We start from the raw sequence: 27,701 nt of genomic DNA, 5'->3' as shown, positions 1-27,701 counted from the left end.
TTTTCCAGGTGAAAAATAGTCCTGTCTTGGCAATTTGCAGATAACAGTTACTTAAACATTGATTTCTACCACCCATCAGATTAAAAAAGAGTTTCAGCAGCTTGGTGAATCAGTTAATTGGTAATACAGATTAGAATTTTTTTAAAAAATTGTTCATTGATCCCAGTTTTTTTTTTATTTATAGGTTTTCCGTTAATGACTCATCCTAAGAAACTTCCCATTATTGACTTCAGTTACATCCAGCTCCATTGCAATCCACCCAGATGGCTTCAAGCTTGGCAGTGCTTACTTAGCTCATGAGCCCCCATGTGCCTTTTGGATCTTTGCAGCATACTGATGGTGAAGGATTTGGAAGAACCTACTCAACTCTTTTGTGAGGGCGTATATGGTTTTATATTTTCAGGAGATGATTTTGTAAAGAAGTTTTAATATCATAGTCTCATCTGTGTTTATTCTGGTAAATGTTGAGATCTAGTTTGGCTTTTAGGCATCATAATTATTTTTAATAGGATGCACAAGTTAGTTGTGTTTTGCTCTTTGGTTACTGTACACTGCTGAAACATACAGGTCTGTCATAGCAATCATAAGTGAAACTTTTGTCAGTCATCCTCAAGAAGTTTCAAAACCAGCTCTTTTCTCTCTCCTCCCCACCCCCAAGAAACAACCATTTTAACTGTCTTGGCAGGGAGAATGTTCCAGGTAGTACTCACCTGCATCAAACAAGAGTTTAGAGCACCAGGAAAGTCAAAGGGTGAGAGCATGCACTACCGATTCTGCTTTTGGACCAGGACAAACAACTCCATGATTCCCTCCATTTGAGAGCAATAATCTAGTGAAATAGTTTGCAGCTGATCTATGTAGCTACATCAACATCGCCTTTTGTAGAACAGGCTTTTTTCAAGTCATATTTAAGTCTTACCATGGTTAGAAACCTAGAGCAATACAGTTACCTAGGGAAGGCTTTTGGCAATAATGTTCAAAATGCAGGCTGGCCGACTTTGTTTAAACATTCGCTATGGGGGAGCTTGAAGAGGCTGATCATCACATAACTAATACCTCCTCCTCTGCAGCAGCAGTGGGTATCAGCAGAAATCCCACCAGCATTTGTGTGTGTGTATGGGGGGTTAAGTTGGCTTGTGAAACATTTGTTTTCCTAGTATGTCCATAAGCATCATTTGTTCATAATTTCTGAAAGGGTATTTTGAATATGTATTTCCTGTTAGTATGCAAAATACCTGAGTTAGAGGTATTCTTTCCCAAATGTAGTCTACAGTGGAGTAGAGTAATATTTTTCCCCTCATAAAAAGTAGGTAAGATGATACAATTGCTTTTTCATTCTATTTATGGTACTTATGGATCCAGTATGTATATTATGCTGAAATTCAGTACTTGTGGGATTGTTGGTGTACATTTATTTTTTATAAAGGTTCTGTGTTTATTGTATCATTTGGATCTGCACAATCTTGTTTTTGCACAAAGGTCTTGTAAAGAACCTGCATATTCTATCTGCCAAGTATGAGGAAAAAGGAAGGTGTGAAGGTGTAGGCAAACATGATCTGGAGAGTCAAGTGGCCATTAGGTTTTTTAATGTAAGAGACCTGAGAGTCAGAAAGTGCAGTGTTCTTCTGTATACCAAGGATAAGTTCTTTTCAATGGTGCCTACAGTGTAAAAAAATTACTTTTCATTCCTTGTTTTCGTGTTAAAGAAATTGGTTCTGTTGAAATTTTCACCTGCTGTGTAACTGAAACTCAATTACTTACAATTTATATCTATAAAAGTCTGGAGGTCATTTTTGAAAAAACAAGAGTGTTCTGGATTAAAATATTTTTGTATAAGCAACAAGTCATAAACACACAGTTATCTGAAGCTTTACAAAGTTCAAATAGTAACGTGCATTATCAGTGTAGTTAATGAAGTCTAACTATTTAAAGTGTATGTTCACCCTGTTGGGGAGGTTACAAAAATAAATATTTTAATTCTGTAAACTTCCGTGACTTGTACTGTTCGTGTTTGTGGTGGGAAATGGTTACCTGACTCTCCTTAGTCTCTGGATGGCAAACTGAAACCACTCTGAATGGCGGAGCACATAGTCTTCCTTCTTATATTGGGCTTTACATGGAGAAATAAAGATGACAACAGAGGGGTTAAAAGTTAAGAAAGATCAAGGCATCTTAAGATGTGATAAACACACAGTATGCTTATTGTAATGGGAACCAAGAAAGATACACCAAGATACTTCACTGGCACAGGAGATGTGGAAGAACAGACAGGGTCGAGTGGAAATCTTTTGAAGACTGTTGAGGAAGAGAGAAGGGTGGCAATGGGAGTCTTGGGGAAAGAGAGAGAGACTTGTCCTGATGCTGCCAATAATGCGCCAACCACCAAAGTCAACACGTGTCTCTCGAGGATGCCACCTAATTGTTAACCCTAAGGTAGAATAATGGTGCTAACAACACTACAGAACTTAACCTCCATTTAAAGCAATATATTCTAGTGAAAAAGACATTTCAAGTTATATGCAGGCCACATGTACCCCTCCACTAACTTCAAAATCCCTCTCCCCCTTCCCAACCACAGCAGAGGGAGGGAGGGGCAGGAGTAGTAGCTCCACTGGGGACCTAGGGTGCTTTGCAAGAAGAATGAGGGTTGAAAATATTTTGCAGAAAGAAAAGTATTTGTAAAACTTGGTCTATCACTTATGCTAAAAAATAATGGTGTGGTTTCAGTGTGGTCCTGCCTGACTGAGCAGCAGGCGTAGTAAAAGACGCCTCCTCGTCTGCTTCATCTAGTTGGAGACTACCAGAAGACAAACGGATTCTGGTCATGGGTGATCTCACCATTTTGTCATACAGAGCATAGTAATCCGGGTGAAGCATCTCTGGTTCTGAATCACTGGATTTACTACCTAAATACTGTTCAGCTGCACTCTGACTCCTCAAGACCTCTGGAAACTCTTGCTGGGCAAACATGTACGTGAAGAAATCAGCTTTTCTACTTAGAGCAGGGCAAGGCCCCAGGGGCTGGAACTCTGACCCAAAAGGAAAGCGGATGGTTTTCATGTCTGAGTGGCTGTGGGACCGTTTAGGGGTATGCTCTTGAACCCTGTACTCAAAGGCATCTTCCAGAGTTCTGTCATCATCTTCCACACCCATGTTGGGGCTGTCCCCACTGCTAGTCCTGGCTAGGGCTTCTTCTAGTTCCTGAAAGTCATGCTCCCTCCTGGCATTGTGAGGGCTTCTTTTGGCTGCCTTCCCTAAAGTGGCCATGGCTGGAGAGCGCCTGGGTACCTGGGGTGGCTGGTCCACATAAAAAAAGACTTGTGGAGGTACAATGTCAACCTGCTGGCTAACGTTGGGAATATAAGGTAGATCAGTGTAGGTTAGCTGCTGCCTTGGGGGGACAACCCCTCTTGTGTTCCCAGATATGCTTGTGTTACCTTTGGCAAACTCTGACCTTGTCTGGAAAGAGTTGAGAGGGCTCTTCGGCCTATAGAAGTCATCAGGCTCAGGGTCAGTGTTGAAGTCAGGTTTGGTGTAAATGAAAGGAAAAGTTGAACTGCTTTGGGATTGATGCAGAAGTGTTGGGTCGGCTTCCGGTTTGGAGCGCTCAAACTCAGCTGCGAACGTCACCTCCACTGTGGAATTCCTCCTCTGGCTGTCGAGCATGGGTTCTGATGCGTGCACTCCATTCATTCCACTGCGGTAACACCCACCGCCGTACACGAGATGCAAATCTTCAACCTTGGGGAGAAAAGACGGGCAGCTTGGAGTGGGGCAAAGTTTGCAGAGGGATGAGCGATTCAAAAAAGCACAGCTGTGGGGAGTCTCAGCAGCCCAGATTTTGTTAGCATATTGAATCATTTGTACAGAAAAGATCAAAACCAAGTGACAGCTGAGCTCAGGAATGTGAAATGGCCATGGCCAGCTGCAGTTCATCTCTGTCTTCTATCCCAGTGGCCTGGGAAGCTCTGCCACCAACTTACTACATGACCTTGAGTGATTCACATTCCCTCTCTAGGCCTCAGTTAATTCATCTGCCTTGCAAGTAAGTGGGGGGAGAGCACGAATTAGACTAGATTATCTCCAAGGTCTCTTACATCTCTCAAACTCTTATTTGTGTGCAGACCGCCTTTGATTTACATGAAGATATATGAGTTTATGGACCACATAATGAATGAATATGGGCTGCTAAATCTTGGGGGTGGGGGGAGGAGGATAATACATGTCACTAAACTCGAGGCAAATCCCTGAGTATCAAGGGAACAGCAAATGTCTTCTCTGAAATTGAGTTTCAAAGCCATAAAACAAAAATGCTTCAAAATCTTTTATTCCTAGTAGACCTTAACATTCTACAAGGAAAAATAGGCAACCTTCAACTCTAGAGCCTGTCACTTTGTATATTTTTGGAGGGGTCAACCCACCTTGGCCACCCGGCTGTTTGCTGGTTCTTCACCTACCCAAATGCCTCTTGGCTTGCCATTATAGATCTCTGTATTTGTTCCTGTGAAGTGAAGAGCCTTGAAAGAACCTGGCGGATTCCTGGGAACTGCTGAAATGGAGGCATGGGATACATTGCAATAGAAATGTTACCTGCTTGGCCACATCGGAGAGGAGATCCGGGGACGACCTACACTGTCGCTCGTGGTATTGAGGCAGGTAATGTTTCCTGAAATCCCCAAACAGAAGAGTCACAGGCTTGTGACCACAAAAGTGCAGAAAAATCTCAATTCAGCTCAGAGATACTCTATACCTACCTCTCAAAGGGTAAGCTCTTCAGCCTGCCTTTTTTCCCATATTCCAAAAGTTGCCTCTGGGTTCTTCCACTAATAAAATGAAGACAGATATATGTTAAATAAAAAAACACCACCACATTTTTCTTCATTATATCTTAGTTTAAATACAGTAAACTTTCAAACATTAGGGCTTACACTCACTGTTCCTATTGAAGGAAAAATCCAAGTATTTGGGGGGGAGAGGCTGGGAAACCTCCAGTATTCTGAGATTGGAGGTAGAGGGGAGGAGGGAGCAAATTCCAGAGTATGGGGCCAAGTATGGACTATCTCACAAGAAACAGTAAACCAATAGAGCTAGAAGGTACTTGAAGTTAAGACTAAGTTGCAGAGAAGACCTGCTTTGGCAGAGAGAGTTCCCATAACAGTGCAATTGCAGGTCAAGTCCCTAGCTCTAATTAAAAGCCTAGAATCATTAAGAAAATGTTAAATCATCTATTGGTTTGAAGTATGTAGATCACACCCCTCGAATGTTTGAAAGGAAAACCATTTTAAGTAGACACCAAAAGAACTTGATATAAGGTAGGCCACCCAGAGTGGGAAAGTGGGCCACAGGACCTTGGGAAAACGCTGAATAAATGTGGCAATATGTTAGTGGAAGGAGCACTTCACTCAAGGGGACCTGGGTTTGAATCAGAGTGCGGCCTGTGTGAACTTGGGCAAAGCGCTTCCTCTTACCCAGAATGAGGAAGCTGGACTTAGCGGCCTACACTTTCCCCAGATACAAAAGACACACACTCCTGCTAACAATTTCTATACCCTTCAAAGCATCAGCAGCTGACTTGATTTTATGTCCCAGCCATTCTGAAGGCCAAATAAGCAGATTGTCACTGGGTGGACCAAAGGGAAACTTGGCAAAGCAGCCTAGATACGAGTGCATACATAACCAACCCCAACTTATGGAAACTATTTTTTTTTTGCTTCTAGAACAAAGTCCCTATTTTGTTCTCAGTTACTAAAAACAGGTTTGATTTTATCTTTTTCCAAAATAAACTTTACCTATAGCGGAAACTTGAGCCCTTACTGCAGAAGAGTGTTTTGGGCTTTGATTTGGGTTCTTCAGAGAGTCTAAAAAAGGCATGGTACTCAACACATGTCTTCCAGAAGGCTTTGCACGCATCCCTGCTGGCCATGGTAAACTCCAACGTGTCCTTGTACAACACCTGCATGATTCAGATAAGACACTGCTTCAGAGTCCTTGAGAATTCCTCCCTCAGTTTTTTCCCTTATAAAGTGAGGGTGTCCAACTAGATGGCTTGTGGCCTTTCTAGGGAGGCAACATGAGCATCCCCACTCTTCCATTCCCTAGCTGCGGCACCTTGGGCAGGCCCTTGCCCTCCCTGGATTTCAATTTTCTCATCAGTAAAATGAGGCGTCCAAGGTCTTTTCTGGCTTGAACATTTTAAGTCTCTCAGAGTGGTGAGGATCAAGTGAGAGGAAAGATTTGGAAGGCCTTTGTAAACTAGAAAGTTCTATGCAAATGAAGGAATTCATCATAGTAGTATTTTATGGATGGCATTGAACTGAATAATTTAAACCAAGGGTAAAGGAATGTAATTCACTGCCAACTTTGTGTTGAAGGCTGTGTGTCACTGGGTGTTATTGTTTAGTTTATACCAAAGCTCATGATGGAATCAAAATTCTGATGCATCTTCCTCCCTTCCTTGGACAAGTAGGGGACTCTGGTTATGGAATGTGGAATACAGTGGAAGATGAAATAGTTAAGCAAAGCAGACAACCACAGGACTGGGCTCTCTGGGGGTGGGGATGTCCTGGAGTGACTGGGATATAAAAATGACAAACTCATTTTCCAAGCTGATCTGACTTCCCCCAGGGTACATGTATCCCTGGGCCATCTGTAACTTCACTGGCTGCCTCACAAAGTTGTTCTGTGGAAAGCACTTGCTAAGTTACTAAAATGTGAGCAGTTGGTATTTCTTTAGATGAACACAATGGAATGTGGACCCACCTGCTTTGGAATTTCCCCACAGGAAAATCACCACTAGAGCTCTGGTCCTGACCATGAGAATTTGCATTCACAGGCTCATTACACCTTAGAAGTCAAGGAGGAGGGGGCGGGGATGGATTTATAAGCAAGGGCCCTGCCAACGTTAGCAGTTCCTGTTCCAACCATGTGTGCTGGGTATTTGCAAAAGCATCCTGGGCTCCCCAAGGGAACAAAAACCAAATGACCACAATTAGAAGACACTTACCGAAATGTTCGCATGGAGTTTGATAAGAAAATGCTTTCTCTTAAAACTCAGCTTACGGATTTTAGCCCAGTTGAAAGTATTGATCTTTGTATTCCCCTAGAATGAAATATATTGAGCTGTAGATATATGTCAACATACCCACCAATAGCTAGATTATTATTATTATAACAGGCTCTTAATCGGTCTAGTCCAGAGGTTCCCGAAGTGGGTGATACTGTCCCCTGGGGGGTGCTGGAATGATCCAGGGGGGTAGTAGTAGCCTCAGGGGCAATGGAGGGGGGCGCTAGAAGCATAAGGAAAGAAGAGAAGTGAAGAAAAATTTGAAAAACCATTCATACATGTTTCATCTGTTACGTGACAGTTAAAGTTGCAGTGATAACATCATTTTCCAAATAAACACACAAAATGCAAGTTATAACTGATCAATGGTCAAGTCCACCAACAGATCTTAAGAAGCAAGTGTTGGCAGCGTCACACATTGTCAGAAAATCCAGCATGCATCGGCAGGAATATGTGCGTGTAATGACTTGTTTGCAATACGATACTATATGGTTACATGACGCAATATTGCATCATCCAAATTTCAATACAGAAAAAACCCACAAATTTATAATAAATTATTAAATTTAAGATGCATCATTTTAAAATATATTTTTTTAATTTTTTTTGAAATAATACAAATCAAAAAAAAACTGTTAAAGGGTTAAAGAAAGTAGATTTCCAGCAGAGTGTTGAATAGTTGTTTTTTTTTTAAAAGGGGGCGGTAGGCCAAATAAGTTTGGGAACCTCTGGTCTAGTCTTTCCCCCTCAGATCTTTTTTGCATTTATTCCACATGTGCTTATTCCATATGTACTTGTCTTAACTCATTAGGATCTAAGTTCCTTTAGAGTGAGGATTGTTTTATTATTTATACTTTTTCCCTAGCACATAGTAGGTACTTAATAAATACTGATTGGTTGGTCCTTCATACATCTGCCAAAATAAATACTCTTCCTAAGGCACAACTTTGACCTCACTCACCTTCTCAAAAACTTTCAAGGCTCACTGTTGCCCCTAGGATAAAATGCTTTCAACTTTCCTGTTAGCTTCCAACATCAGCTTTGAATCTGTTCTCTTTGCCCCAGGGCCTTCTCCAGTGCACTGGAGATCATTTCTAGATTCACCCCAAATAACCAGATCTGGGCTCCTGGCCTTTTCCCAGGCCTTACCTTTGTCTGCTCCTTCCTGCTTGCCGCGAGGCAGGCCTCTTGGACCTTATAGGACACAACCTCACCACCCACTATGTTGAGGGAGGGCCTTGAATCACATGCCACTCTCAGATGACCTCTTTCTAGCCAGTGATTGCCTGGACTCATTCCTCGGTGGTTAAATACTCCCGAGCCATTCATACTAGCCCCATTCCTGAGATTCTGAACCCCTGGCCATCATACAATCCCAGTGACCCATCCCACACTTCCTGCTCCTTTTATTTTTATCTCCTCAGCCCTCCCTCCCAAATATTCCACTCAGATTTACCCCATTTCACTGGGTTCTCTAGGCTGTTCCCAAATGAACAAATTTGCTTTCCACCTCTTCCTGGCTCCCTCCTGTTAATATGACATCCCTGGCCACCCTTCCCAGGCCTAGTTGTACTTCCACACCTCACCATTCACTTCCAAACTGTCCCTCTATAAGTATCACTCAGTCACCTCTCTTTTAAGGTTTATGTAATCTGAATTTATCAGCCAATCAAGGTTCTTTCGTGTCTATTACCTATCCACTCCCAGGATATTCTCCTTACTTGCCTCAATGAGTTCAGTGCCTGGCTCACAGTCTTTCCATTCTAACTCCTAACTTCATACTAGGGGCCTTTAGTCATCCTCCTTCAAATGCCACTGGTTCCTCAGTCTACTCAATTCCCATGACCAGTCCTCCACCCACCTCAGCCTACCACAGATGGTCATCTCTTTTATGTTGCCAATATCCACAGTGGTTCTACTTCCATATTCAGGAACTCTGAAATTCCTTTATATGATCATCTCTTCTATCATTCTACATCTCCCTTTGCCTTATGACCCCAACCCTGCTCTTTTTCCTCATCGATCCTCCCAACCCTCAGTTCTTTCCCAGGCCATGACCCTTGAACTGGCTATACTCTCCTCCCTTCCCTATCGTGACCTCTTGGTGAATCCGCTGAGTTTAACTTGAGTCCCCTGTCCTATTGCCAATCATGTCTTGCCAAACCCCAACCCTGGATTATTCTCAGCATTCCATGGAGAAAATCATGAGATTGTGTTGACTGGCTCCATTACAAACTTATATTACATAATCTCAACTGAACCCTCACTGCAAGGCAATCCTTTTACACCTATCTCCCTGATCAATTCACTTTCTCACTCATCAGTGGCTATTCCAAACCTTTTCATCCCTCCTCAAGCCACCGACTGTGCTCCCTTCAGACTCTCCCAGCTGTGGACTTTGCCTCACACTTAACCCAAAAAATGAGGCCACTCATAGACAGCTTTCTCTTCTCACATCACTGATTTCTTTTTTAAACTCCTATATACTCTTTTTATTTTTTTTTTTTAGGCAACAGGTTAAGTGACTTGGCCAGGGTCACACAGCTACTAAGTGTCAAGTGTTTGGTTTGAGGCCAGATTTGAACTCAGGTCCTCCTGACTTCAGGGCCGGTGCTCTATCCACTGCACCACCTAGCTGCCCCTCCTATGTACTCTTGATACCACCCCTTTCATCTTCTCCAGCACAGAAATATTTGCCAAGCTTCAATTTCTCCCTGTCTACTGGCTGCTTACCTGCTGCCTACAAACACTCCCCTGTCTCCCTCATCTTTGTAAACCGTGAACTGACCATCCCTGCTAGTTTGTCCAATACGTCTCCTCCATCTCAAGGCCAAACTTTTTGAGAAAGTCACCTGTGGTCAGTTCCTCTACTTCCTTTCCTCTCACTCTCTTCTATACCCTCAGCAATCTGGCTTCCAACCTCATTCTCCAAAGTTACCAATGATCTTGTAACTGCCAAATCCAATGGTTTTTCTTCTCAGTCCTCATCCTTCTTGACCTCTCTCCAGCCTTGGACACTGTTCATCTCTTTTCCTTGATACCCTCTCCACTGAGTATTCAAGACCCAGGTTCTCCTCCTCCCCATCTGACCACTCCTTCTCAGTCTCCTTTGCCAGATCCTCCTCCACAGGGGTGTCCCTCAGGGTTCGGTCCTGGGCCCTCTGCTCTTCTCCCACCCATTAAGCTGCCAAAGTGGTCTTCCTAAGGCTTGGGTCTGACCACGTAACACCCTCTACTCAAGAAACTCCAAGGCCTCTCTCTCTACCCCGAGGGTCAAAAACCAATCCTGTTTGGCTTTCTTCACAACTTGGCCCCTTCCTACCTTTCTAATACTTTTACACCCGACTCCCTTCCACATACTCTATGATCCAGAGTCAGGAAACATATTATATGCCCAGAACATCCATCCCCCTGTGCCCATGCAGTTCCCTCCTCACCTTTGCCTCCTGGCTTCCCTAATTTCCTTCAAGATGGGGAAAATCCCACCTTCTGCAGGAGGCCTTTCTTGCCCCTTCCCCCCCCCAGTTGTTAATGTCTTCTCTCCAAGATGGCCTTCCATTTACACTGTATACATCTTATATGTACAATGTCATGTGCATGTCGTCTCCATTATAACATAAGCTTCTTGAGGGCAAGGACCAGGTTTTTGCCTTCTCTGTGTGTCCAGTCCTTAGCACGGTCCTTGAGACATAATAAAAGCTTGCAGACTGTCACGTAAGGTCTACCATAGTCTGACTCCTCTAACCCACCTCTCCAAACTTATTTCACACATGGGAAACTCCCGCTAAATTGATTCCTGGGCTGCTCCCCAAGCTCAGCCTCTTAGTTCCTGCCTCTGTGCATTTGCCTAAGTCTGGCATGCTTAGAATGTACTTCCTCCATCTTCCTTCAAGGCCCAGCTCAGGGGTATCCTTCCCTGAACTACTGAGCTTAAAGCAATCTCTCTTGTCTCCTTTTTTCCTCGACTATTTTGCCTGCATTTCTCCTTTGGACCTGTTACTTCCTCCATTATACTATACTTACCCCTGAATACATATCTCTCACCTCAGTGCAATGTAAGCCCTTTGAGGGCAGAAACTCTTGTCATTTTTGTCATTGCACCCTCAGTGCCTTGCATGTACCTGGCATTAATAAAGGTTTGCTTGTGTAGAGCACATTGCTCTTTTCCTTCTCTAGCTGGACAGATAGATTTGGAGATGGAAAGGGAGGAAGGACGCAAAAGCGCCATATTTACTATGCAGTACAATAACTGATTTTCATAATAATGACATTGAATCAGCAAGAAAAGATTAAATACACTGGTTTGAACACAATTTCCCCTCTTCTCTCTGAGAGACAGGCAGAGAGACACAGAGAGAGAGAGAGAGAGAGAGAGAGAGAGAGAGAGAGAGAGAGAGAGAGAGAGAGATTTTTTTGAAAGAAAAATAAAATCTAGCTATATGCTGAAAAGTAAGCCTGACTCTAGGCCACCCTGAGTTTTCTGTCTGACGAGAGGTCAGGGTGAGGATCATGGCCTATGATCAGACCAATCTCAGAATACTCTATTTAATAAGGCAGAAAAGAGCTTGATTGACAGTGGGAAGATTCCAAAAGAGCAGAGCCTGTGACTTAAGCTAGAGGAAGGTGTTTTGAGCTGCTCCAGAATATGGCAGAAAAATCAATACTAATAGGTCCTATATCTCTAACTTTACCAAAAGCATTCCTTACAACACCTCTGTGAGGTATACAACACAAAAATTATTATCCCCATTTTACAGATGAGGTCCAAAGAGTTGAAGTAACTTGCCCAAAATCACAGAGTTAGTGTCAGAGGTGGGATTTGAACCTGGGTCTTTCCTAATTCCATGCCCAGTGTTTTTTTCTCTATGTCATTTTGCCTGAAAAGAAACTATTCCAGGAGGAAAAGAATCCTTTGTCAGAAGACTAACTTAGCATTTTAATAATCCCATAGTCAATTTGAGGCAGCTGGGATCTAATGGAAAGAGTACTAAACTTTGGAGTGAGTGTGAGAGTTCATGGACACAGAATCAGAGAAGTGGAGAATGGAAGGGGCCTCAGTGGCTGACCAGCCCAACTTCAAATCCAACATGCCTAAGAAGGGGCATCCAAGGAACAGAATCCTCCACCTGCCAAGGCAGGCCATGCCGTTCTGAAACAGATCTCATTGTTAGCCTAAACCTGTCTCTTAGCTCCTTCTACCAAGGGCCCCAGTTTCTTCTCTCCAGCCCCTCCTTGACGTGACAGCTACCATGGCCCACGTGAGTCTTCCCTTCTCCAGGATAAACATGCCCTTCAGCTGATCCTCCTATGTCGTGGACTCAAGGCCCTTTACCATCTTCCCTGACCTCTGAACACTCCAACTCAGATCAGTGTCTTTAAATAAGAGTGCCTAGAATTGAACACAGTACTCCAGATGGGATCTGATTCTGCTATTAACTATGGGACCTTAGGCAAGTCATTCTCTGAGCCTCAGTTTCCTCATCCGTAAAACAAGGAGATTCAAGAAGTAGTATGGTACAGTAGAAAGAGCACTTCACAAAGCTGGCCTGCGTTCAAATCCCAGCATGGTTGCCAACAAGCTATGTATCATCTCTGGCTAAGTCACTTTCCATCCCTGGGACTTAGCTTTCTCATCTGCAAAGTAAGGGTGCTGGATTAGCAGATGATCTCAAATGTCTGTTCTAGCTATGAAACCCTGTGATCTTCTAAAACCAGATCCTTCAGAGCCCCAAAGCCCATCTGAGGACTGAGGGTGAGGGAGAGATACCAGTTTCCTCAGAGCAAAGGAAAACGCCCTTACCCGTAATACCAGCACTCCCATGTGGGCAACAGCCAAATGAATCTGAGTCCCTTCGCCATCACTAGCAGGGTGAGGTCTGATCCCATACATTTCAAGCTTCCTTGCTATGTCCAGAAGTTGGATGTCTGATTCTGCAGGGCTCTTACCACTGCAAGGAAAAGAGATGCATGAACCTTCCAATTCTGCTAGAGGGACCCCCTCCCCATTCCCTATCTCCCAAGAGAAACCTAAGTCTGCTCCGCCATTTATCAGAGAATCCTGATCATGTTGTGAAGAGGGCAATGGCCTTAGCATAAGGAGGTCCTGAATTGGAATTCCATCTTTGATGTGGATTACCTTGAACTGGCTCCTTGCCTTCTCGGGGTCCTCAGTTTTTGAGCCTATAAAATGGGAATAATAATACCTGCCCTATTAACCTCATGGAATTGTGAGGAAGGTGCTTTGTAAATGGTAAAGAGCCATTTGCTATATGACCTTGGGCAAGTTCCAATCCTGCCCTAGGCATTTACTAGATTTAAGACCTTGAATGTCACTTTTCTCTGGGCCTCAGTTTTCCTCATTTGTAAAATGGGAGAGTTGGGCACAATGACCTCTAAGGTCTTTTCCCACTCTAGATCTAGGATCCCAAGTCACTGCCCCTTCCTGAGCTGCCATTTTCTCATCTCTAAAGTGGAGACCAGAGGGTCACAGATTTAGGGTTCCAAGGGGTCATCTAGGTCTACACTGACCAGAGGTCTAGAGGTCATCTAGGCCAGTGCGGTCCCGACTCAAATAGAAACAGGGATCACTAAACCATCCATAAGGAGCCTGTGAGGCACACACTGAGTTAGCTTTAAAATGTCATTATCTATTTTTTGTTTTGTTAAATATTTCCCAATTGCATTTGAATCTGGTTTGGGCCACCCTTGGGAGTTCTGTGGACCACAGCAGGCCTCATGTCTGATACCTCTGGTCTAATCTAACCCTCTCAACTGAGGCCCATAGAGATGAAGCGGCTTGTCCCAGGTCACACAGACATTGATCAAGCTGGAATGTGACAATGATCCTCTCATTGCCTACCTTATAGGCTTGTAATATCTTTAAAGCACTTTGGAGCAGCTGAACTGCACCAGAAATGCCAGCTGCCTCTACTGTGCCCATATCAGAGCCCCAAGCTACTCCTTTCCAGTTGTAATTTCCAAGTCTGTTTCAGACTGAGCCATTAGTTCAGGGCTGATGAAGGCAGGCACTAATTAAAGTACTCACATATGTCTTTGATGAAAGTGCAGGATCTTGCTGTCTAAGCCGCCCTGGTTAGGTAAGTAGTGGTTTTGTTCCAGATGCTTCCTGTCTGTTTCTTCATGGAAGTCACCCAACTCCGCTGGGGTGGGGGTGAGAGGGAGGGAGAAGAAAGAAAGAGAGAAAGAGAAAGCCATGTCCCAGTTGATGACTTACACCATTTCCTCTCCTTAGAAGAGCCCCCCGGGAGGCTGTTTTAGAGTCAATCTGCTGCTAACCAAGGGCAAAGGCACTGACTGGCATTCCAGGCATCCTTGCTGCAGATCAATTCTGACACCGGGGGAGTCTGGTCTCTGAAAGCCCAAGTCCTATTAACACAATCCAGACCTTGAGATGTCAGTGGTTCAGTAGAACCTTGTTATTTGAGGATTACTGGTTCTGTCAGATGCTCATGCTTTTCCTCTGCCTCCTCCCACCTCTGTTCTCCCCACTCCTAACCCACCCATCTCTTGATCTCCATCCCCTTCCCATAGGATGACAGGCCAGACAAAAAAGCGCAGGCCACCTTGGCCTGCATTAAGAATGGCAGCTTCTGCAGCTAGGGAGGGGATGGTCTGCTGGCCTCTGCCCTGATCAGATCACACCTGAGGGACTGTGTGGCCCCATTTTTTTATGGGGGAGGGGGCAGTTAAAAATTTTAAAAATTTATGTTTAACTCTGTTCACATAACATCAATCTATTTTTTTCTCCCTACCACCATCATCCCTCAACACCATGAAAAATTAAAAAATATATAAACAAAACTCTTGTAATAAATATACATAGCCAAGCAAAACAAATTCCCTCATTGGCCATGTGTAAAAAAACCAATGTCTCATTTTGCAGACTGAGTCTATCATCTGTCAGGACCATGTTCCATCATGGGTCCTTTGGAATCATGGCTGGTCACTGCATTGATCAGAGTTCTGCAGTCTTTCAAAGTGGTTTGCCTTTACAACGTTGTTATTATTGTATAAGTTATTCTCCTGGATCTGCTCACTTCAGTCTTCATCAGTTTATGTGAGTTTTCCCAGGTTTCTCTGAAACCAACCCCTTCATCATTTCTTATAGCACAACAGTATTCTATTGCATTCACATAACAACTTGTTCAGCCACTCCCCATTTGACAAGTATCACCTTAGCTTCCAATTCTTTGCCACGACAAAAAAGAGTTGCTATAAATATTTTTGTAGGTATCAATCGATACAGATTTCTTAAGTACCTACTATGTACCTGGGTCTTTCTTTGATTTCTTTGGGGTACAGGCCCAGTAGTGGGTCTCTTTGAGTCAAAGGGCATGCAAGGCTTAGGAACTTTGTGCATAATTCCAAATGGCTTTCCAGAATGGCCGGCCCATTCTCAGCTCCACCAAGAGTGCATGAATGTGCCCAATTCTCCATAACTCCTTTAACTTTTTTAAGTTTCCTTTTTTGTCATCTTTGCCAATCTGATGGGTGGAGCCTCAGCGTCATTTTCATTTGTATTTCTCGAATTATTTGTGATGTGGAGCCTTTTTTGCATATGGCTGTTGACAGCCTGGATTTCTTTCTTTAAATACCACCTGTTCATATCCTTTAACCATATATCAACTGAGGAATGTGGGCCTCACACTTTTGGAAGGACACTGACGTGCTAAAGTATACCCAAAAAAGAGCAACCAGGATAGTGAAAGGCCTCTGGATTATGTCACATGAGGATTCACTGAAGGAACTGGAAATGATGAGCCTGGAGAAGAGAAGACTCAGGGAACAATATAGCTGTGTCTAAGTGCTTGAAGGGCCCTGATGTGGAAGAATTACCCTTGTCCTGCTTAGCCCCCGAGGCCAGACCCATGGGCAGTGGGTACAAATTGCAGATAAACAAATTTAGGAGGAATGGAAGGAAGATCTGGTTGCCAACTGTCAGTCAACCACCAATTTCTAAGAACATCTGGAGGCTGAGGGCCTGGTTTTAAGGTCATCTCTGGGCCTCAATTTCCTCCTGTGATTCCTTCCAGCCCTAAGTCTATGATCCTATGAACATTTCAAAGTCTCAAAGACCCTTATTCTGTACTCCCACTCCAAATCTTGTCCTCTCCAGACTAAACATATTCCCAGTCTCTAATTCCTTGAACTATTGATCCTCATATGGCAAGAATTTGAAGGCATCGCTATCCTGTATGCCTTCCTCTGGATGCCCTCCTCTTTAGCAATATCCTACCTAAACATGGCACTCAGAATTGGACACGATGTTCCAGATGTGGGCCAACTGAAGCAAAGGGCAGTGGGACCCTCACCTGCCTTGTTAAGAACGTGAGAATCAGGGGCAGCTAGGTGGCACAGTGGATAGAGCACTGGCCCTGGATTCAGGAGGAACTGAATTCAAATCCAGCCTCAGACACATAATACTTACTAGCGGTGTGACCCTGGGCAAGTCACTTAACCCCATTGTCTAGCCAAAAAAAAAAAAAAAAGAACGTGAGAATCAAAGAGGACACGTATCTTGAGTGAAAACCTTAAAAGGTTTGTAGGAAGTTTAGTTTTTCCACTTAGGTTCACAGATGCTTTTTGTAGTTGATGCACCATGAGTAAATAACTGGTGATATCCAAAATTAACCATTCACACAAACTTTGAGTTTAAGGGTACATTGTAAAGATGAAACTTTTTGAGTTACCGTGCAAGATTTTTTTCATGATGTCATTTGTAACATGTTTTGTGAGACCTTCAAAATTAAAGTTTTGGTTACAAAAAAAAAACAAAACTGTGAGAATTGGAAGAGACCTCAAGGGCCAACCCCAACCTGAATAAAAGTCCCCTTCTACACCATCTCTGAAGAGAGGGCGTCTAGCCTCAGTGCCTGAAGGCCTCCTGGGAGGAGGACTTTTCCCAGTCATTAAGGCCAAATGTGCCTCTATGCAACCAGATACTACATCTCTCTTAAGCAGGCTAAGAGCTGGTTAGGTTTTGGGTTGCCCTGTCATCACCCTCCTCAACCACCATTCCTCGGGTTGTGAAGTCCCTCCTCCCCTACACAGATCTCTGGACAATTAATTGATCATGTGTCCCTAAGCTCCCATGGAGGGGCAAAGGCTGATCTCCCCATAACAACACAGGTGCTATGTATGTAGCAAGCAACCTTTGTCCAGGTCATGTTTTTATTTGATCTTCTGACCAGTCCAACAAAGCAGCTGAGTATGAATTATCCTTCTAAGGGAGAAAAGAGAATAAGGGCTTACATAGTAATGGGAGGGCAGAGGAGTACAGATTTAGAGCTGGAAGTCACCAGAGAAGTCATCTAATCCAAATCCCTTACTTCACAGGTAAAGAAACTGAGGCCCAAAGTCATACAAATAGGGAGCAGCAGAGCTGGGATTTGAACCCAGGCCCTCTAACTGCAACTCTAGCAGTGTGTGGGGGGGGAGTTTGTGTTTGTGTGTGTGTTTTCTCACTACATCACAGCTTTCATTTCTGAAAGTCTAAGATTATAAGTTCCTCTTTCCCCTTTCTGGGTCTTAGTTTCCTCATCTGTAAAAAGAGGATAGGGGGGTCCCATTGAATTCAACAAATATTTATTAGGTGCCTACCATGTAGAAGGAGCTGGGGATACAAAGATCCAAAGTGGCACAGTCCCTGTTGTCAGGTAACTTAGAATCTAATGGGAGAGGAGGAGCTCCAACATAAATAGAGAGAAGTGCAATACAATCAAGGGTGTGCTGCTAAATGTTTACCAACTGGCTCTCTGGGAAAAGAAAATGTGCCCATGACATATTTTTAAGCTTCATCTGCATGATTTGCACTGTCTCTATAACTTTCTTAAATCTAGAGACAATCAATGAAAACAAGCCCCAATTTGTAGCTCTGGCTGTTGAAAACTTCACCATCAGCTCTGGTGAGCAGTCTAGAGCTAGCTCCAGCACACTCCGAAGAGTTAGGGGGTGCTAGCAAGAAAGCTAAGATGCAGACAAAGAGGGCAGTGAGGTGGCACAGTGGATAGAGCACCGGCCCTGGATTCAGGAGGACCTGAGTTCAAGTCCAGTCTCGGACACATAACACTCACTAGCTGCGTGACTCTGGGCAAGTCACTTAACTCCAATTGCCTAAAAAAAAAAAAAGATGCAGACAAAAACCTGAAGATGCAGAGAGCCCCAACTACTCAGGAGTTCTGAGAGAGCTTCACAGGAGAAGTAGTGGCCACGTAGGGCCTTGAAAGAAGACCAGGAAAGGTAGAGATAAGGAGGCATTTTCCAAGAACACAGATCTGGAGCTATGCTAGTGATAATAGCTAATATTTCTCAAGATCTTTAAAGTTTGTAAAATGCTTTTCACATGTTATCTTATTTGATCCTCACAGCAACCCTATGAGTTGTATGTTATTATTCCCAATTTAGAGACGAAAAGTAAGGCTGAGAAGACAGTGACCTGCCCAAGGATGAGGCAGGATTCAAACTCAGGCTTTCCTGACTCCCAGACTGACTCAGTTTACTCAGAGTACCTGACAAGTGACATGGTATATATAGGAGGTTGGCACTGGTGCCAGGAAAACCACCCACTGTTCATGTCCTTCCTCTACAACATCCTAGTTATGTGACCTCGGGCAAGTCATTAAAACTCTTGGTGCTTTGGAAAACTCCATGAGATTGTACAGAGTTGTTGGGAGTTTCCCCATTGGGAGCTGCTGACACTGATGAAATGACAGGTTGGGGTCAAAGTAGCACCTGCTTTCTCAGAGTCACTGTGAGGCTCAACTGAGCCATGGAGCATTAATATAGCAAGGCCAGCTAGGGTGACGATGACTTGCTTTTCTCTTAAGAAAGGAGAGTTTTGAGCATTTCTTGCAAACTCCCCTAAGGAACCGAGTTGAATTTTGAGAAACAAAACTGGAAAATGATTGAATGCTTCATCACGCCAGCCTCTTGAGCCTCTTGTGGGGACGAGTATGTGCTAAGGTGCCATCCCTGTCAGGCTGGGATTATCTGGGCTAACACAGTTGAGCAGGGGATAACTCAAACCAGAAGACGGGCCAAAAGCTTTGGGCAGCACAGCCTGTCTGCAGTCAATTTATCTCCTCCCATCCAATTCTGTTTGGCTTAAGCAAACAAGATGAAGGACTTTAGGAGGCTTTGTTTCTCAGGGTGAGTCAGGTCTGACAAACAGGCCCTTAACACTGCTATCTCACAGCTGTAGGGTCTTGATATGTCTCTTCCTTCTGTGGGACTCAGTTTCCTCATTTGTAACATGAAGGGATTGGATGAGATGATCTCTAAGGCCCCTTCTAGAACTCTGACCATGATCCTATTAGTAAGTTATAAGGTTGAGTAACAAGGTGGTACAGGGGGAAAAGCACTGGCCCTGGACTCAGAAGGCCTGAGTTCAAATCCCACTTCTGATGCTTATTGTCTATGTGACCCTGGGCAGGTCCCTTCCCCTCCCTGGGCCTCAGCTTTCCCCTCTGTAAAGAGGTTGGAGTAGATGGCCTCTGAGATCCCTTTCAGCTCTACAGCTATGGTCCCTAGACTTCAACAACCTGGAAGTTTAGGAGTTTGCTTATTCCCTCCATCAACACAGATCAAAATCCTGCCATGACTTAGGCATAGGCAGCTGGGTAGCACAGTTGCTAGGGCTCTGGAATGGGAGTCAGGAAGAGCTGAGTTCAAATCCTACCTTACATATAAGTATGAGACTCTCGGCAAATCACTTAACCTCCCGGACCCTCAGTTTCCTCGTCTGTAAAAAGGGTATAATAATAGCACCTACCTTCCAGGGTTGTAGTAAGACTTAAAAGAGATAATACATACAAAGTGCTTGGTAAACCTTAAAGTGCTAGATCAGAGCTAGCTCCTAGCTATCATCAGATAGTCTTGGCCCAAACTGTCATCTGATATACTGTGCTACAGCACTCTGAACTTCGCTAGGCTGGACCTTAAACAAATTCCCTACAGTCAACCATAGGGCCCATACGCAAAGCCTTTCCAGCCTGTTACAACCTATCAGAGAAACTTACACTTGGCTGGCCTAGACTTTGAGAAGCCAGATTCACCTCCACAATGAAGTGCAGTCACAGAGAGGGCAGAGCTAGGCAGAATATAAAGAAACATCTACTAGAGTAGAGGACACTGCCTGTACTCAGGGAGTTCACCATCGCTGCAGGTCGTCTCTCCAGAAGCTGGATGGCCCCTTCTCAGGAATGCTGTCAAGGGTGGGGAGGGCACGACTAGGTGACCTCTGAGCTTCTTTCCAGATCAGAGTGGCTGAAACTCTCCGGATGCAGTCTGGTTCGTGGTCAGCCACCCTGCCCCCCTATTAGACCGTGCGCCGGCTGAGGAGGTGCCGTTTGAGGAGGTGCCGTTTGAATCAGGCTTGTCTCCTCCTACGTCCTGCAGTGGGCCCAGCCACACCGCCACTGCAGGTGCCCTCCCCAGCCCGTACTTACATTGTAAAATGTGAGACACCAGCAGGGCTGTGCAGTTGTCACTGCACGGAAGCCTTCCTTGGGCCAAATCCTTCTTGATTTGAAGGGCAAAGAGATACCTGTGTGACAGAAAGCAGGCCTCAGTACAGTTAGCAGAAAGCAAGAAGAAGAATAGCACTTCATTCCTTCCCAGAGATTCAAGCTGATTCAAGAGCAAGCATTGCTTGCCTAGTCCTGGTCCTGGCCTGGGAGTCCAGAGCCTTGGGTTCAAGGCCCAGCTCTGTCACCACCTGTGTGACACTGGACAAATCACTTCCCCTGCCTGGGCCTCAGTGCCCCATCATCTGTCACACGGCAGGTTAGTCCCTTACAGTGTTGATGAGATAGCCAGTAGGTACGGTCATAACCCAGCTGATTCAACGTTTTGTTGGTCTTAGGTTAACAACTTACATTTCTATACTGTTTAGAGATTTGCCCAGCACACTCCTTGCCAACAGTCCTGGGAGGGAGGTAGCACCCGTTTTTTTAGCCCTATTTTACACATGAGTAAACTCAGGCTCGGAGACAAAGGGTTTGGCCCAAGGTCATTCACTCAGTAAGTAAAAGAGCTGAGGTCTGAACCTGAGCCTTCTGACCACAACTGCAGTCAGCTTCCCAGGATGTGCCATTCACAGGGGGCATGATGTGGCAGAAGAGAGACCTGGCCTCAGAGGCAGAAGGGCCTGGGTTCGAGGTCAGGCTCTAGCATATGAACTGGCTGAGTCACGTCACCATCAGTGACCCCAAGCAACTCTCTAAGACAAGGGCTCTTAACCAGAACGTGTTTTTCTCAATACTTGAGAAACTGAATTTCAATGGAGTTGGTCCCCTCTGTGATCCTGTGTTTTATGCACGTAAAACCATTATCTTAAGAAGAGGTTCACAGGTTTCAGACTTCCTAAGTGGACCATGACACAAAACAGATGAAGTACTGCTCTAAGCCTAGGAGTTGTGGGACAATTGGTGATGTGTACTGGTGGCTCTCTATACTGATGAAATGACAAGTCCAAATCATCAAGGTGCTAGCATAAACCTGCACTCCATCTGTCATGAAATTTCATGCCTGTAAGCACAGCCACATTCCCTACAAGAAGGCTGTATCAAGAAGGTCGAATGTCTGAGAACGAGATCTATAAGCCATGCTCCTCTCACTCTAAGGCTCTCGAATTGCCACATGGATGACCTTTGGTCCCCACTCTTTAGCCCATGCTGTTCTGAAGATTCTAGAGCAAGACTTCCTAACCTGGGGTCGTGAACTTGTTTTTAAAAATATTTTGATAACTATTTCAATGTAAGTGGTTTCCTTTGGTTTCTAGGCTCAAAATGTTGGTGTCATCCATACCTCCTCACTATCTCCTTCAATCCCCCACATCCAAGCTGTTGCCAAGGCCCATCGAGTTCACCTTTGCAACATCTCTCAAATATGCCCCCTTCTCTCTTCTGACACTGCCCCCACTCTGGTGCAGGCCCTCATCACCTCACACCTGGACTATTACAACAGCCTGCTTGGGGGGGGGGGTGCTGCCTGCCTCAAGTCTCTCCCTACTCCCATTTGTCCTCCATTCAGCCACCAAAGTGATTTCCCTAAAGATCACATCTCCCCCTTACTCAGTAAATTGCAGAGAGTATTTTGTTTTGTGCGTTTGCAAACTATTCTGAGGAGGGTCCACGCTTCACAACCTGCCCAAAGGGTCACCCAACAGATGAAACAAAAAAAGTTAAGAATCTCTGGTCTACTGAGTCTTTCCTTCCATCGTCCACAATCGAAATTCAGGCCCATTCATTCCTCATGAGGTTTATTTTGGACTGGTCTGGTATAGTGGCAAGAGTGTGAGACTTGGTATCAGCAGACAAGGGTCTGAATACATTTCCCACATACTCCCACACCACCCCAACACTCACACACTTATTGACTGTGTGACCTTTGCCAAGAGCTTTCCCTTCACTGGACCTCAGTTTCCTCCTCTGTAAAATCGGGTAGGGTTGGACTAGATAATTTCCAAGGTCCCTTTAGGCTCTGACATCTATAATTCATGGTATGTGTGGGGATTCATAAATCCAAATCTTGTCTAGTCATCAGCACACATGTGAAATCATGGCAGAGCTGCCATGATCTGATGACTGTGTGCTGGACTATGCAAGTTTCCATGGGGCTGTAGTCCTGTAACTAGCAGGTGGGTTAAGGGAGGAAAGAATAAAGAAAAGATTGCAGGGAAATGGTTTGCAAAGAACTTTTCCAGAAAAGAAGTCACATCTTTGGAGGTGAAAGTGCACTTGTAGAAGCATTCTGACTGTGGGGAGCCAGGGTGGTATAGCAGATTCTCAGCACATCAAACTTAGATCAGATACCTCAGGTTCTAGTCTCCTCTCTGCTATTTATTAGTGATCTTTGGGTGCGTCACTTCCTCTCTTTGGGCCTCAGTTTCCTCATCTGTAAAATGGGCATAATGGGCAATAATTTCACCGCTTGGCCCCCCAGCGCTGGTATGAGGAAAGTGTTCTGTAAATCATACAGTGCTCTATAACTGGTTATTATCTTTATTCACCAACCTTAAAGCACCCTAGAAATGTAGGTCATCACTGCTGGGAGCTAAGACTTTAGGGTATGTTGATATTGACGTTACTAGAGAAAATACTTTGCAGAAAACAGAAAATGTTTACAAGACAAGTCTAGCCCACTCACAGCCATTTGTCATCAATTATTTTCTCTTGCACCTGCTGCTGTCCCTGGTACCCACATACCTACTGCTTAATGCCCACTGACATCAGCTTGAATCATAAAGAGAGGAAACGGAATTTTGTATGAAAAATTAACCATCCACAGAGTCGTATGGACAAGATTAAAGTTTGCATGCCCAACCAGGTCACACGGAGTGGGTGAATTGGCAACATCCTCCTGCATGTACCAAAGGTAGCACATGCCTGCTGATCCCTGCTGCTGGTAGGCACCCAGCCCTTGTGTCACCATGTGGTCACTGATGGCATGCCCCATCCTGGCAACCCAGATGAATGGACTCCCAACTTAACGTCCCATGTCTGAATGTTAATTGACCTTTGCTGCAGATGTAGGGTTCAAAGGTCACACGTGTGATAGTAGTGGTAGCTGAGGGGGAGAAACAAGGTCAAGGATGTTCTTCCCTTCCTATCTTCCCACCCCACTAGAGTGACTAACTCCAAGCCTTCAACTCATGCAACGACTTCATGATGTAAGGGCTTCGGCCTAGGTGAGGAAGTACAATAAATACCTTGTCAGCTCGTCTCTCAGGTGTCCAGGATCCACTGGGAAAAATTTCACCATAAATTTGAAAAGAATCTCCTTAGGGTCTTAAAACACAACATCTTCATAAGTTTAATTTAAACGCCCATCAAGAACACTCAAATATCTTTACACAGTCATTGTCCATTGGCCCCCACCAACCCCCTCCCCAATTCAATCAGTTTTCTCCCTTTCAGATTTCATTCAGGTCAAATCCTGATCAAGATATAAGCTCCAGGAGGGCAGGCACAAGACTATGAGATACAGCATGTGCTGCATACAGTAGGAACTTAATAAAGGGCCACTCAATTGAATTACCTCAATGTTGTATTTCCCCAAGAGCTGAACACAGTGCTTAACAAGTGTTTGGTAAATGAATTAATGACTAAGGAATCAGAATCATAGCATCTAAGAACCAGAAGGGATTTCTGAGGCCAGCTGGTACCTGACCAAGGATACAACATCCTCAACAAACAGTTGTCCAGCCTCTGCTACACAAGGAGATTCGACTACTTCAAGCTCTGCTTAGGGGCTATTTCCTTCCATCAATCTGTCTCTGGACAACATCCTCCCCTCATTCCTAGCTCTCCTCCTTGGGGCCAAAGGCCTTCAAATACTCCAAAATGTCATGTGACCATATCCCCTCTAAGTCTTGTCTTCTTCAGGCTGACTATTCCTAATTCCTTCAACTGAGCCTATGTCACATGACTTCAAGGCCTTTCACTATCCTGGTCATCCTGTTCTCAACACACTCTACCTTGGCTAGCTAGGTCTTTCCTAAAACGTGATGCTCAGGACTAAACATCTCCAGGTATAGCCTGGCCAGAGCAGAGTAGAGTAGAATGATCATTTCCCTCATCCTGGAAATGCTGATAGCATTAGCCTCCCTCACCCCTTTTTCCTTCATTTTACACTGCCAACTCATTTGGCATGTAGTCCACTGAAACCCCCCAGATCTTTTTTCACAGGAATTATTATCTAACTATGCCCCCACCTTCTAGACAGTATACTTTTCAAATTGACTGTTTGAACCCAGGTGTTGAACTCAACTTCTCTCCTTATGAAATTTCATTTATTCAATTTGGCTCATAATTTGGGCCTGAAATCTTTCATGGGCTGCTAGTTGGTGCTGTGGATAGAGCACCAGCCTGAAGACAGAAAAACCTAAATTCGAATTTGGCCTCAGATAGTGTGACTCTAGGCAAGTTACTTAACCTCTGTTTGCCTTAATTTCCTCAACTGTAAAATGGGGATAATTACAGCACCTACCTCCCAGGGTTGTTGTGAGGGTTCAATGAGATAATAACTGTAAAGCACTTAGCATGAGGCCTAGAACGTAATATGTTAACTAATATGTTAGCTATGTAAATTTTAGCTAGAATTATTAGCTACGATGTTAGTATCTGTACCCTGTCAGCAAAACTATCCTTCCTAGTAGGGTGCTACCTGAAAATTGGGTAGGTATGCTATCTATGCCTTCGTCCAAGCGATTAACAAAAATAATGAATGGCACAGCATCAAGCACAACTACCTGGAGGCACCTCCAAGTTGGTGACAAACCTGAATGACCCACTCACTCTCAACCAGTTCCAAATCCACCTCCCTGTACTCTCATCTAGCCCACATCTCCCTGTTTTTATCACTGAAATAGCAGGAGAGACTTTTGTCCAATGCTTTGCTGAAATCAAAGTGAGCCATGTCTTGTCTATAAGGTTTGCCTGATCTCCCTACCAGACCAGTAACTGCCAGGAGAGGATATGAAGACAGCCAATGGCAGCTGTGTCATTCTGGACTCCATATTAGAATTGGGACACTCCTTCCTTTTCAGATATTCTTTGTGTTAAGCAGAATTTCGTTTTTTCTTAAGCACCGTGTCCTTGCCCAAAAGAGGATACTGAATGGCTCAACTAGAGGATGATAGGGGGAAGAGAAGGACAGGAAGTGTCACGTTCAGAAAAACACTAGCACATTGAGGTTTGCTACTGAATTCACCTTCATTAACTGAGATTCATGTACCTACCCCCTCTCTCCGCCCACCTCCCAACTCCCAATTCCTTAAGCTAAAGAGCAAAAAACAAGTTTGGATAATACTCAAGATTAAGGCTATCACTCCAATTAAGGAACTCCTAAGAATTTTTGGTTTTCAAAAAGAACTAGCATCTCAAAAGTGACATGGGGTATGTTTCCAGAGCTAGCTCATGGTCCTAGATAACAGAGTAGTAGGCTAACCTGTTCTTTGTTTTGGGATCCTAAATCCTAAAGGTTGCTGGAAGTCTGGCCATTTGTTGTGGAGGTTATTACAAGGCGAAAATGGGAGGCAGAGAAGAATTCCTTCTCCTACGGGAGCTAGACTGGATGCCCCAAGATCTCTGCCAACTCCGAGATGCTCAAATTCCATGAAAAGCACAAGGGTTTCACTTTGTTCAGAGAGCCAACAATTTCCAGGCTGATCCCATGTGTCTTACAGTATGTATCGCAGATGAAATATAATGGTCTACCTCCAAAGAGCACTCTGGCATTCAGAAATAAGGACCAGCTTGGTGCCTGGGGAAGATGAGAAATGTGTGGAGAAGTGAGGGAGCCATCTCTCTGGCGAGGTCCTGATTTCTGAATCTAACAGGAAGGCAGGAATGCTTTGACCTGGTCTCAGGTTCCTGTCATCCACTGTCTACAATCCAAATATCTTCAAGGAAACGGTAAATGGATTTTCAGTAGGACAGCCACATCCCATTCAGGTTCAAGGATCTGCAAACTGGTAGAGCATCTGAACAAAGCCCTCAAGGGCTGTAACCCTCAGGCCTCTCACACCCGGGCCCAGGCCAGGCCAAATAGCACAGAGATTATGGGGTTTCTATAACACTCACCTGGTGCCTCACAGACTTCAGTAACAGCACTCACATCCACATCAGGGACTTATGCAACTGGACTTGGTCAAGGGAATGTTTAAAGTCCTAGGCTCATAGGATTTAGAGCTGGAAAGGGCTTTAAAGATCACCTAGTCTAGCCCCTTCTTGAAGAGGAGGAAACTGAGCTCCAGGAGTGGTCAGGCACAGTAGCAGAGGTTGCTTGCCACTACTTCTCATTCCTGCTCTCTCCCATTTTCAACTCAGCCTCCTTTAGGAGTCCTCCTTGACTCTGAAACTAATCTCGTTCTCATTCTCTCCTCCCTTTCTCTTACTCTCACCTCTGAGGCATTGAGATCTTAGTTGTTGCCTTCTGGGAAATCTGGGGCCCTGGCTTACTCTTCCTCTGGCCAGCTCCCCTGACCTAGACACCAGGCAGACCTAAAGGGGCCTGAGAGATCATCTACTGGAAATCTGGTCTTTTGATAAAGAAAGTAAGGGCTGGTGAGCTCAAGGCAACTTGCCCATAGTCACAGAGCCACTAAATAGCAGAGCTGGGATGCAAACACAGCTCTTCTGTCATTGCTGTTGTTTTTCCCTGTGTCCCACCTGCAAAGCAGTTGTCTTTGTTGTGACACTTACTTTTAACTTGCTTTGTTATAGGCTTTAGAAGTTCCAACCAAACCTGTAAGGGCAGGAATTAAAAAAGTGGATAGAGCACAGATCAGGTGCAACCCCCCCCCCAACACACACACACACATACATACACACACCAACTGCCAACAATTAGCCTACCATTAGCTTGGCACTCTGGATTTAAAGGGCAGTTTGAGATTGCTCAGTGTCCAAAAGGTGATACAAAGTTCCCAACCTTGCCTGCCTCTTTTGTCCTCTCGCTGATGATAAACATTGTAAGAAAACCCTCCTGATTATAGGTCTGTGTTCTCAGAATTACTCCCCTGCCTCCATATCGATTACAGAGAGGTGGCAGAGACTCATTTCCTGAGTTGCCACAGATGAATAATGAAAGCAATTTGGTTTCCAATTAAAACCTA

At 44.4% G+C, this 27,701-nt stretch overlaps 2 protein-coding genes across 3 annotated transcripts in view; one reads left to right on the top strand and one right to left on the bottom strand.

The window, feature by feature from the left end:
* The window catches only part of STK26 (serine/threonine kinase 26), a 58,445-nt gene extending 56,455 nt beyond the window's left edge, over window positions 1-1,990 (top strand). For both annotated transcript variants that reach the window (XM_020969818.2, XM_020969817.2), the window contains one exon: window positions 185-1,990. In XM_020969818.2, the coding sequence (XP_020825477.1) occupies window positions 185-209 (25 nt within the window). In that variant the 3' untranslated portion in view covers window positions 210-1,990. The remainder of the gene's footprint in view (window positions 1-184) is intronic.
* FRMD7 (FERM domain containing 7) lies at window positions 1,145-27,331 on the bottom strand. The gene is made up of 10 exons (XM_020969867.2): window positions 27,289-27,331; window positions 23,793-23,871; window positions 20,530-20,627; window positions 14,109-14,223; window positions 12,864-13,011; window positions 7,004-7,099; window positions 5,790-5,953; window positions 4,755-4,823; window positions 4,591-4,666; window positions 1,145-3,741 (listed from the first exon to the last, which is right to left on the bottom strand). Exons 2-10 carry the CDS (start codon window positions 23,843-23,845, stop codon window positions 2,698-2,700), a joined length of 1,863 nt encoding a protein of 620 aa, XP_020825526.2. The 5' UTR covers window positions 23,846-23,871; window positions 27,289-27,331; the 3' UTR covers window positions 1,145-2,697.
* Window positions 27,332-27,701: the final 370 nt, after the last annotated feature.

The sequence above is a fragment of the Phascolarctos cinereus genome, unplaced genomic scaffold, assembly GCF_003287225.1.
Source record: "Phascolarctos cinereus isolate Bilbo 61053 unplaced genomic scaffold, phaCin_HiC Scaffold_8;HRSCAF=390, whole genome shotgun sequence".
Lineage (NCBI taxonomy): Eukaryota > Metazoa > Chordata > Mammalia > Diprotodontia > Phascolarctidae > Phascolarctos > Phascolarctos cinereus.
This window is presented reverse-complemented; position numbering and strand designations above follow the sequence as displayed.